At 39.1% G+C, this 12,638-nt stretch overlaps 1 protein-coding gene across 4 annotated transcripts in view; it reads right to left on the bottom strand.

Moving 5' to 3' along the window:
• Nucleotides 1–12,638, bottom strand: part of igdcc3 (immunoglobulin superfamily, DCC subclass, member 3) — a 58,621-nt gene extending 45,983 nt beyond the window's left edge. For 3 of the 4 annotated variants that reach the window (XM_067496317.1, XM_067496318.1, XM_067496319.1), the window contains exons 1-2: nucleotides 10,400–10,952; nucleotides 4,585–4,890 (exon numbers count right to left, since the gene is read on the bottom strand). In XM_067496317.1, coding sequence (XP_067352418.1) covers nucleotides 4,585–4,890; nucleotides 10,400–10,466 — 373 coding nt within the window. In that variant the 5' untranslated portion in view covers nucleotides 10,467–10,952. Of the gene's footprint in view, nucleotides 1–4,584; nucleotides 4,891–10,399; nucleotides 10,953–12,211 lie in introns of those variants that run through there. The other variant, XM_067496320.1, reaches the window with a different exon arrangement.

Genomic DNA, 12,638 nt, shown 5'->3' with positions numbered 1-12,638 from the left:
GAATACCACAAATATCTCATTGTTACTCACCCCCATAAAAAGACATAAAGTAATCTAAGACAATAAGGCATATGGCAGCATGGAATCCCTTGGTGATGTTCCACTGCTTCAAGGTCAATGATGTGTCATCTTCAGAAATAATAGAGACTCACCCTGGGCCTTCCCCACAGGACAGTTGGACAGGCTTAAGCATTTGTTAATGCAAATGTGCAGAGATGTCATTAGAGGCAGTCAGTATTGCTGTTTATTCAGCTCCCTGACACAAAAACAACCCACAGAGGACAAACAGCATCTATAGGCATGAGCTAGAGAGGCATTCTTTTACCCTTGTCTTTGCTCCTATATAACCACACAGTATGAGAAAAGGATTTGCTTTGAACCTATTCTGAAAAGCAGAGTGCTATTTTTAAATAAAAAGACAATAACATCTCATCAATCATCACTGGTAATTCTAAATAAACTAAAATAATGCATACATAATCAGGCAATGAGGGCTGTGCATTTAGTCTGCAGGTGTACAATATTAAAGCGGTTTCTAGAGTAATTACACAGCAGTAGAGAGAAAAAAAAAAAAAAAGCTCTTTCTTCCCGAACCACTCGGATGACACACTGGCAGACAGATGGAGGGGCGTTGATCACACAGCAGGGGGAAACACTTTGACTTAACATCAGCTCAAATACCTGGCCAAAGGAAGGAACTGGGCAGATATGCACAACTGCTCATTTGTGATCTTCTTCCTCTTATTGCAAGACAGGAATTTTAATAGAGGAATGATATCAGTGAGAGGAGTAAAACATAACTGTTTGCTTTGTGTCATGAAATGGCAATATAAACATGCAGTAGATGATTTTTGTAGGAACTAATCTTGATTTTACAAGGATTAAAGCAAAACAGAGAGGCTTCGTGTTTAAATGTCAAAACATGTTTGTATGGCATTTAGTTGGCTCATCTATAAGACTAAGAGATGACTCGCTTCATGTCAAGCGAGCAGAGAAAAGCAAGGGTAGGAGGGGAGATGAACTGTGGGCGGGGTTTGGCTCCTAGACAAAGGGAGCTACGACAAGATGTGGGGATGGAGCTTCAGCATTCACCCCAGCAGGAGGCCATTACAAGGGTGGGGACAGGAAGGTCGGAGGGTGATGGAGAGCCTTCCAACACACAACCATGCACAAATACAAACACTCATGTAAACTAACATAAGCTCCCCATAAATCACTCTTACTATCTGCTGTCTAAGTCTGAGGAGCTGCTAGTGACACTCACGCTGTTAAAAGTAGCATGTTGCAGTTTCTACACAGTAGGTTCTGTCCAGTCAACATCACACTTATTTGCGTTTACAGCTGTGAGGACAGTTAAGTTCCTATTTCATTCTTTACAACCCCCTGGGTTCTTCTTTTTCATTAAACTATCAATCATAGGCCTATCATTGTAATGACAATTTACCATGACAATTTAAGAATTAATCAAGTTGGACCTGATCATCCAGCAGTGAAAACCTCTATATCAATATAGTATATATATATCTATATCAATACTCAAGCAGTCCATAACAGAAATAGCATGTATAATGCAAAGTTATTAAACTTGCATTTCTTTTACTGTTTTTTTATTTCTTTTTTTAGCTCTTTTTGTGTTTGCATTGACTTTGCTTGTAGTTAGCACACTTCATATTGTGTTTGAAATTTTTTTTTAAATGGCCCCAGAGTTCAATTGCGGTCTCCCTATATGAAGGAGACTGTGAAAAAAGAATATTTCCTAACAAAGCTTCAACTTTTTCCAATTAATTCCAGACAAACAGACAAAAGAAAGTCATTTCAACTGATCCTTAAAGCTATTTTGTAACGGGGGCTTTTGTGGTGTGTTGCTTGGTGACGAGGGTTTGCTGTGGGAGGAGGTGCAGGAGCCCTGTCTGGTTCCACTGTACCAGCCTTGTCATTCATCCAAATGATGAAAAGCTTCCTGAACCTAAGCAAATGAGGAGGTCCAAGAAAACGGCGAGAGAGAAATCAACCATTATAGAGATAAAAATTTGGGAGTAAAAACTGTTTCCTAGACCGACTGGTGATTTAGAGTGGCAATGGGGAGTCCATCCTACACTGGCCCCCGACAGTGAGCTCACACAAATGGTTGTCAAGCAAATAAAAAGTGAAATTTATGGAGGGAGGTAATGTGGAGGCTAAGATAGACGCTTTATCCATTGGGAGGGCTATAAAGAGGCTTCAGTAATCACACCACCCATTGCATCACAGTGGTACAAGTCAGGGCCCTGTTGTAAGAAGGACTATAACACAGCAAACTACCACAAAAACACAAAGAAAGCATCAACATTAACAAACAGTTGGAACAGAAAAAGAAACAAACACAAGTCTTTGAATTTTGTAAGGAGGGCTTTTACTCATTTTGCCCATTCTTTTGTTACACAAAATGAAAACACTGTCTGAAATAATTTATGCCCAGTGCAGAAGTGCTGGACCATAAGAGACTGACATGGTACAGTGATCGTTAAAACCTCTCATAAATATGGTCACCTCCAATATTACGGTCCAATTAGACTTCATATCAAAGACCTAAATCATAACAGTCTGATAAATTGAGGCTTGATTAAAGGAAACATTTCTGTACTGAAAATGGAGGCTAAGGAATACAGGACTAAGTCACTGAAACATTACTCATTCAAGGCCTCACTAAAAGACTGCTTAACACATCCAAAAAGGTCAAACGTCAGGGGTCAGAATGTGAGTTTTAGGAAAACTCTTGTTCCCTCCCAAATCGATATAGGTCAAAAGCTGGAAAAGGTCTGCAGAATAATTTCCTATGAGTGATTTTGAACTTGAGCCACCAGGTCAATAATGTGCAGGTCAGCATCATTTACAAAGATTAAATTCATTTTTACATAAATTTTTTAGTAACACAGGAGTGACGGAGGATTGCATAATTCATAATGAATTTGCATAATTCTGTTCTTGATGCCCATACAGTATTGAGTAATTGAACTAAAAAAGATGAATACACACACACACACACGCGCGCGCACATGCACCCACCCACCCACACACGCGCATTCCATTTGTGAATATTGTATAATTTGAAACCAATAATATTGGTGGAACGTCTTTTAGAACTATTTTCAATAAAACATGCAGCAAAGGCAATCTTTAAGTTTGTTTATCTGTTAGTGAACACATTTACAGCACAACTTAAACTTGTACATTTTGATCCATCTGGTCAAACTGATTCTGCGCTTTTGATTTTTTGATTGCGTGTTCCAAAAAGTACAAATTTAAGAGAAAAACTGTGAATGCTACTAATGATGAAGTCACTATTAATAAAGACGATGATTGCTGTTTGTAAATCTATGGATTTTCATTATTGCTATGTTCTTACAACTGTGTCAAACACAAAAAAACTATAACACAAAAAAAAGAGGCCATAATGATAACTTTTCCCTTGAGGCAGAAGCAAAAATGTGTTAAAAATCCAGCTAAAATCTGACCTTTAAAAGCAGAGTCTTTGGTAAGGCTTTAACAGATTGTGTTTGACCATGCCAGCCACTGAGCTAAAGTGACTTTTCCTTTTCAGTCAGTGAGACATCCATGCTAACCTCCCTATCCCACTGAGTGGAAAAGCTGTATTGGCCACAACAGCACAGCAGTATGCTGTCTATACACAGCCTGGGAATCAACAGGTTTCTGCGTGGCTTTGTCCATCTCTGTGTTACAGAAAATATATGGAACAGTGCTTTCAAAAAAGCCTTAACTCAGCACAGTGTGGAACAGTACAGTATCACTACAGCTGCTGCTGCAACAACTCAGCGTGTCCACGGAGGAATGTGCACATCCTCAATCCCTTTGCTATAAGTAAGTTAAGACTAAATCTGTAGGAGAGGGAGCTTGAGAGTCACACTGTCTCGCTATGATATGATAAAAATGTTGTAACTGAACCGTGGAAACAATGCTAGGAACTGAACAACAATGACTTCAAATAAGAGATTTGGTGGTCAAGCTGGAGATAATTTATCTTGACGCCCCTACCTTGGAGTGGGCAGCTGGGTTGTTTCGGGCTTATTGCACTCTTATAAAGAAGCTTGGAGACTCTCAGCATGAGTGCATGTTAATACTAAACTCAAAGGCTTGGATTTCTAAGAAGCACTGTAGATGAGCATCAGAAAGTTCTTTATACTCAAAGAATGAAATTAAAATATTTAAATGACTTCACAGCCAGGGATATTAAGTGCATTTACATGCACAGCAATACCACAGTGACTGGCACTGGACAGAAATGTGATAACTGTGCCTGCAGTTGTAGTTTTTGCTTTTGTGATGAATAGATTATGAATTTATTTTTAGATATTTACAACACAATCAGACCTAGACAAGGAAAAAAACATAATTTGGGTTGATAAAGTATGTATCTTATATATATATTAATCATAACCATGCCAACCTTGTCTCCTGCAGTTTAAGATCAATATTGAACTGTTGAACTATTGAACTGTTTTTTCAATTACATTGTGGTGGCAAATTACAAGTTAGATCTTGCTCAGAGAGAAATGCAAAGACTAAAAAACAAAAAAAGAGACTTACTGGCTGCCTGAATGCGGGCCTTGCGGCTCAACACCAGCCCAAAAGAATTCTGGGCCATACACTCGTAGTCACCCTCATCAGATGAGCCATCAGATTTGGTCTTCTGGAAGTGCCTGATCAGGAGTGTGCCATTGCTGAAGGTGGTGTGATGCTGGTCCTGAGTTAAAAGTAAGCCATTATGCCTCCACTGGGTGGTAATTGGAGGGATGCCATCCACCTGACAGTGGAGCATGAGTGGCTGCTCCTGTACAGCAATGATATCACTGGGCTCCAGGGTGAAGGAGAGCTCCGCTTCGCACATCACACCTGAAGAGATAAACACACAGAAGGGATATATATATATACAAACATACATATAAATATGTATATGTATACACAAATATACACACACACACACACACACACACACACACACACACACACGTAACATACATTTTTGCAGTTTAGCTTTGCAGTTTAGTTTTAAGATCCCATCTAAATTTTTTGTGAGATAGGGATCTTACTTACGTTGATCTGTTTGACTTTTCTACATGCAAAATAAAAAATTGTAAATTTAATTTTCCCAAACTGTATTTGCATTTGCTAGATGATGATGATGATTGTCATTATTATAACCCGGCTCAACTTTCACCCAGTGTTTATTTAACACTTATGGTTGCAGCTATAGGCAACAAAATAAACCACAAATCAGGTCACTGAAATTAGCTTATCACTTTAACACTGATTAGCATTTATCCAAACCACATAATGCAGAAGAAATTGGTGCTAAATGTTAATTTTTAAACAGCTGATGTATGATCTTTGCTATTAAAATCCAAATCTAATTTTATGTTCCAAAGTGCTCCTACTCAGAAATCTAGATGTTTTGTTTCTGACAGGATATTGAAATCAGTGTAATTAAACATAGTTGAAAATGAGAGCCAACTTTTTTTTTTAACCATAGCCGTTACTGAAAACAAATGTGCATCTGTAGTGCAATTAAGATCAATTCAGATTAGAGGTCTATGCAGATTGCATGAGATGAAACCATAGTTACAGGTAAAGATGTTTCAGTAATATATGCGAGTAAAGAAGCGCCTGCTTAACTGTTTGTCATAATGTATCTTGTAACACAAATATATATCAGTCCCCCCCAAAAAATTATGTGAAATCCAAGATGAATCAAACTTTAAAACATTTATCATATTGTCTAGCACGTTGTTTCATAATCCTGTTAGATTTCATTTCATATACCTACTTCATCCTATGCAGGGTCATGAGGGAAAACAACAGTTGGACTTAATAATCATTTCCATTTCATACCTCACACCCAAACAAAAACAAAGAAATATCCTTGTCACATCGCTGATAGCAGCTCACCAGGCCATGCAACTCATAAATTAAAAACCCTTGACTTAGCTACCTCCAGGCCACACTCTCAAGGGAATTCATGGACTATTGACTGATTGCACCCAGAGCATGAGTACTTTTTCTATTATAAACACACACATACATGGCCTTGTATGTGCACTGCAGTTAACCAGTGGCAGCAACTTTGATCACTATGCTCCCTTTTTCTTTTTCACCTAAGATCCATAACAACAACAACAAAATAATATTCAGGCACCTAAAGCTCAAGATCAGTGATATTTGTTTTAGCGATGGTTTTCACATTTTCGTTCAGAATTTTTTTTGGTAGTTTCTAAAGGTAAAGATTTGGGAGTAGGAGAATAATAAATAAAGGATGTAAACAACCTGACCTGACTTTAGACTATAAAAGAGGAGCTTAACGTCTCTCTTGGTATCATGTTTCAGCTGCTGATGGACTAAGCACTACCAGTCTCTGCCCCAGGCCCTGGAATCTGGTGAGAGGGGGCTAGGAGAGGGCAAAGCACAGGGGTCAAAACAGAGGACCTCCGGCTTCATCCCACAAATTCCAGTCGAGAAAAGCTCCCCCTTAGGTGCAGCCAAGGAATTCATTGACACACTCCTCCATGAAGATCACATATGGAGTATAATGCAAAAAAACATTTCCCGTTCCTCTAGTTTTTCTCTGTATCATCTCTTTATGTGCTATTCCCCTCCCCTTTTTTCACTCAACAAGCACAGTAAGTAAAACGGCCATGGAACCAGAGAAACATCAGTGCTGCCACTTGTGAAAAATAAGGGGGTGGTGGTTGAGAAATATTTAACCCTTAGTTGGAAGGCAGCAATCCTGCTGCTTGGACTACCGCTGTCTAAAATGATGCTGGCAAGAGAGCTCCATCTCCTTTGGTCTAACAAAGATCATGTTTTCACAAAGGAAGCAGCCAGCAAAGAAATACAGCAAACACAGAGCCTGCAGCCGCACATCCAGTCAGTCACACTTTATGTTTTGAACCAAACAGCGATCATTCCCAAAGAGAAGTCGTAGGTAAAAACTGATAAAATGCACAAATTTGAGGATGTAAAAAATAACAAAGTGCTTAACATTCAACTTTCCTTTGTGTAGTCAGGAATATATTGTACGGTTTTTATTTTCAGCTGCCAAAGACCTAAGTCAATGATATCAAGCCCTGCAGGATAATAACAGTGGATAATAACACTTCTGGGTTTAGTGTGCACAGTATCGATGATTTGGAGTTGATGAGCTGATGAAACAGCTTTACTTATGTTACTAGAGTTGATGAGGTGATGAAACAGCTTTACTTATGCTGTATATCCTTCCTCAAACTACAATTAATAATTTTCTCCCATTAGCTAGAACAATGGGAATGTTCTTGGGCTTTCCAATTGAATAAACACATGTTGCAGTGGTTGGCAAATGCAGTTCTGATTTCTGGTTGGGTAGAAGGTTTACAAATAACAGTGTGTAAGAAAGCTCATTTTCACCACAACACTCAATCGTAAGGTAGATCCAATGAGACAAAAAAGATAGGAAAAAAACGGGCAGCTGGACTGTATGTGCTTATGTTAAGGTCAACAGTGAATGCTGAGCATCAAAATGATGAGCAAAGGGCGAGAAACACAGCTATACAAGAATACACCTATCTAAAGAAACACATGTTCATAGACATGGATTTTCATGGTTAGATAAGGACACACATGCACAACCTCTAATGCTCTTTCCATGCAGTGGAAAAAAAACTCACATGTAGGATTACTGGGTGAGACCAGAGACAAATGGCTAAGTGTGGCTCATGCTCTGGCTTATCATTGACAGATAAGTGTGACTGGCTGGCACAAAGGTTTACTGCTGCAACAGTAAAGAGAGGATCACACACCAGCTACAGACAGATGCAGTTAGCAGACACCAGAACCATAGTCAAAGCTAAGTGAGCTTAGGACACACCATCGCTTCTTAAGGCAGACCTGAGAAAATATAAGGGGTTATTGACACAACTACTGGGTGTGACATTCTATTATAGCCTTTTAAAGGCACTGTGTTGGTATTAAGGTTTAGCATTACCTAAGTTGGAAACAAATGATGATGATGATGATGATTATTACTAAGTAATGTGCCAACTAATTTGTAGTGGATTATAAATAATACCTTCTTTTTCTCTTCACTCTCTCCATGTCCATCTGTTGCAGCTCTTTGACCATATATTTTTGTTCAAGATAACAGTAAGTACAGTATATTTTAAACAACTAGCTAAACTGGTTTTACTCCTGCAACACCCTGTTGAGTTTCTTACAAGTGTAGAATAGTGTGGTGTACTTTTAAAAGCAGCATTATCCCTACTAAAAAAATGATGCACCTATCGTGTGTTTCCCATGAGTGGTGAGTATTAAACAGGCATGGAATTTTATTGATTCCAGCATGCAGAAGTTATTTATATGGAGTGTATGTGAATGGTCAAAACCACCTGCATCTCTTTTATGAGGGAGCTCTTAAAATGAGCATACACATAACAGCTCAATTTAATTTCGATGTCAATTTATAAACAATATACAATCTGTCTATAATCTCCAGGATGTAGCAATTCTTATACTTGCATTCCTCCTGCAGTATAGGCTTCTGTTTGATAAGTTATCATTAATTCACTTTCCTAGGTATTTTACCTGTCATGATGAACACGCAGTATCAACTACCCTGGTAATATACTAAAGAATTTTGAGAAAATGTTCTGGCATGATAGTAGACATAAGGCCCCTCTCCTAAACAGTTTTCCTGAATGGCCATCACCTGTATTATCTTTTCCTATAACCAGCAGCATTGGATTCAAATGAAATTATTACATTTTCAATAAGCAGTAATATAAACAGTCATTAAAGTTCTCAGTATTTTTCTCTGAACCTCTCTGAATTTACACTAAAACTGTCCTCCTTTCTGAATCTTAAGCACTACCAGATAACTTAATCAATCCCTTAAAAGCAAATAATTCTATTTTGATGAGTGACAAAAAAATCATATCATGAAATCTTCTAAATTATTCATTGTGTTTTGCCTCAGGAGTTTGAGTTCTTCTGTCTCTTAGACATCTAATGCCAATATTGGTCTTAATGCTTCTGTCACTCCTATTAACTCAGCATATAAAGTCATAAAAAGCACATTTATCTATACTGAATCTAATCTCTGAGGCTGACAAGTACTTAAAAGAGCTTCATTTCCTTAATGTGATGGGTAGATTGGAAATACATCTATCACAGAGCCGTTTCTGAAGTTTTTGTTCCCAGTCCTCACAACGGGTCTTTATAATTTCAGTGGGAGATACTGAGGTTGTTGTGTGAAATGAAAACTCAGGTCTATCTCCTGCCTGTGAATAAAAAAAGTCTCACATGAGAAAGAGAAACTGTCAATCACAGTGAGTCGAAAATAATATTTTAAAATGTGGAGAGGGACAGTCTGTACATTTAATCTGTAGAATTATTCTCCCAACACCAAATAACCACATTCTTAATTTGTCCACAGACCTATAACCAATGTCATTTCACTCAGCCATAGAGTGGCTCTACTGTGGAACTGACCAGTCAAAAACTCCATCTCTTTTAAATGCCCCTGATATGAAATGAAATTACATCAACATATAAAAACATTTTTTATAGCTTTAAGACTTTGAACAAACAACCAAATATGCTAGCCGATTTTAAAAGATTTGGACAAAAGTCAGTAATTCATAAGCCTGCCTAAATCTACACCATAATACATTTCTTGAGTATCACAGATTTGAGCCGGGTTGTCTGTTTAGTGCTGCGTCTGTAATACTGAAAACCATGTGATTACGATACGATTAAAAGTTGATCTTATTCTGCATCCTTGCTGTCACTGTTACACCTAATTTAAAGGTAGATTTAACAACTTAAAAATCACTTCTCATAACCGTCTCCACAACTGTGAAGGGTTTTCTGCAGTAGTACAGTGTTTATATTCTCGTAATAGTATCCTATAAAACACACATTACAACAACTCAGAAACTCTGCTGATTACGTCGCACGTGGCTACCGTGTGTTGTTGCTTGACGCATGGACGTCCAGTGGCTCAAAATCAATGGATATTATGCGTGAAGTATCGGCAATACGCTACTGATAACCTGCCAAAGAAAGTTCAGGTTGTGCACAGCGCACTGAAAATAACTTACTAACACACTATATATGAAACTCCGTAACCTATATGTACAAATTCCGCAGTACGCACAGCTCCAGCACCAGCACCGCTCTTCACACTGTCACTTGCTGCCGGAACACTAAGGGACACTGTGGCGGGGCCAAGTTCAGGGTTACCGGTCAGTAGCGCACTATCGCTGCTTGCGGCATGCACCGGGCTGACTGCCCGCGGACACCCTGCACACAGCGAGCACACCATGCAGGGCACAAACTCTGCGATCCATTCCAGCATCAGGATAAAGCCACTTACCGATGAGCGCATTTAGGAGTATTCCCAAAAAGCACGGAACAAGGCGAAGGCGTGTTGTTGATGCCATTTACACACTTCCAAAAATGCACCAAAATATTCCAGCACTTACAGCAAACAACGTGAGATGAATAGATGATGGGTAGAAAAAAAACACAGAGATAGCAAATCCAGCTACTACATGTTCCGACCTATAAGGCTCGCTGGGGTCGAACAAGCTTTCGCCATTTTAACCATGTATCAGGAATCTGTCAGCATCCCTCTCTTGCTTTCTCTCTCTACCCCTCCTCCTTACTCTGCTGTATCCCTATAGGACTGCAGCTTCTCTTTCTCTCTCTTTCGTTGGACTTTCTATAATGCATTCACTACAGCCACTTACCATAACCTTGCACCACCACAACTAAATGTCTAACCGAAACCCTGTACTAACCCACAACCTAAAGTTCACCACAATTCTGAATCCAAGTCTAAAACCAATAACTTGGGAGGATCTGCCACTGTCCTTTTAGTGACGGCATTGAGCTAAAATACATCCACACAACCCGAAACACACACACACAAACACACACTGCTCTCGGGAACAAAAGAGCCGACTGAAGGCACGAGAAACCTGCAAAATCTGCAAGATTTTTGCACGACAATAAAATAGCTACTATTGCTATCACTAATACTGCTATTACTGTAGCTAGTAATTACATTCGAATAATAATGGTAATTCATCATAATAAATAGCAGCCATGTCGATGACCATAATAACAGACCAATGATGTAATCGCAGACTAATGATAATTTGTTTAACCACAGGCTATGTCCACAACATAGCGCCTTCCAGAAAGCTCCAAAACATTTCTTCTATTGTTAGCACCTGAGGGCAAACTATATGAGAAATCAAATGATTATAAATATCAACCATAAACCCACTTGTCCTCCACATTGCATTACACGGCTGTTAGTTAAAAAATGACTTAATAAAGAGAAGAGTAAAAACGACATCACGAAATTTAGTGTAATGGCTGTGCGTTATTTAAAGCTGAAGGTTCAGCACAAGTGGACCTATGATAAAGAGCCTAAACAAGGAGGATCTCTGATACTTAATTACAACAAAGCAGTGGTGGGTTAGCTGTACTCGAGCTCCCCCTAATGGACTAAACATGCACATCAAAAATCGATTGATGCGAAAAAAAATACTGGTCATTGAGAATGATCAATTTAGGGGGCCTGGTGGTTCTGTGGTAGAGCACTGGTTTGGGATACGGAAGCCCAGCCGCCAAGTGCCATCCTGGTGCCGGCAGGAAGGGCATCCGGCGTAAAATCTCATGCAAATCAATGTGCAGAACAGGTTTCGAAGGTTATTAGTTATCCCACAAACTAGAATCCTACACGCTTTGCCACTCACACTACTAATTATACTTCTGATCTCTGTCATTTGTATTCATTAATTAACAAATGTAATCATTTAGACAATGACTCCAAATGCTTTGTCTGCCCAACAGTCCAAAACAAAAACACTGTTTATTACTTTTCTGCTAAGGAACCGGTGAAATAAATGGCTAATTGTATGAGTTTTAATGTCATGTGACATCATGTGAGTAATTGACGCAACCGAGCAATTAGCTGGCAAACCACAATGATTGGCTGCTATTTTATTACACCCACGTGGTTCCTGCTCAAGACGTTGGTTTATAAGTAAATCTAAAAGCTGAGGGAGGATGTTCAGATAAATAAGGCGATACTTTAAAGAAGCAAGAGAAAGCCGCGCTTGTTCAGCTATCCTCCAGCTCCCCATGGTGGACTAAAAGTGTAACGTTACTGTACCTCATGGCTGCCATCTTCTCTACCAACCAGCAGTATCCACACGCTCGTGCAGTGTTGCCAGATCGTGCAGTTTCCACCTTGTCGGGCTACATTTTCTCTATAGTGGCAGGTAAAAAAAATAAATAAAAGTTTTCAAACAGTATTCAACTTTAAGAGTGCTGCAGATAGAGATCATTGTGGCAAAAAACAAAAATAAAAAAACTGCGTGAGGCGAAAGTGAAACATGCAATGCAGGCACCCAGGACTGGAAACGTACTGTGGCTTGTAAGATCAACAGGCCCACAGACACTGCTCACGGTGCCACAAGTCGGGCCCCGTTTGTGTATTTGCACGTATTTGGGTAACATCGCTAACAAGTGTGAAAAACGCAGAGGTTCATTTTAAAACCGAAAGCCTTATACATTTGCTTTGCCAACAATGTATATTT

The sequence above is a fragment of the Channa argus genome, chromosome 2 (assembly GCF_033026475.1).
Source record: "Channa argus isolate prfri chromosome 2, Channa argus male v1.0, whole genome shotgun sequence".
Classification (NCBI taxonomy): domain Eukaryota; kingdom Metazoa; phylum Chordata; class Actinopteri; order Anabantiformes; family Channidae; genus Channa; species Channa argus.
Note: the sequence above shows the minus strand (reverse complement) of the source record. Positions and strands in the feature narration are given on the sequence as shown.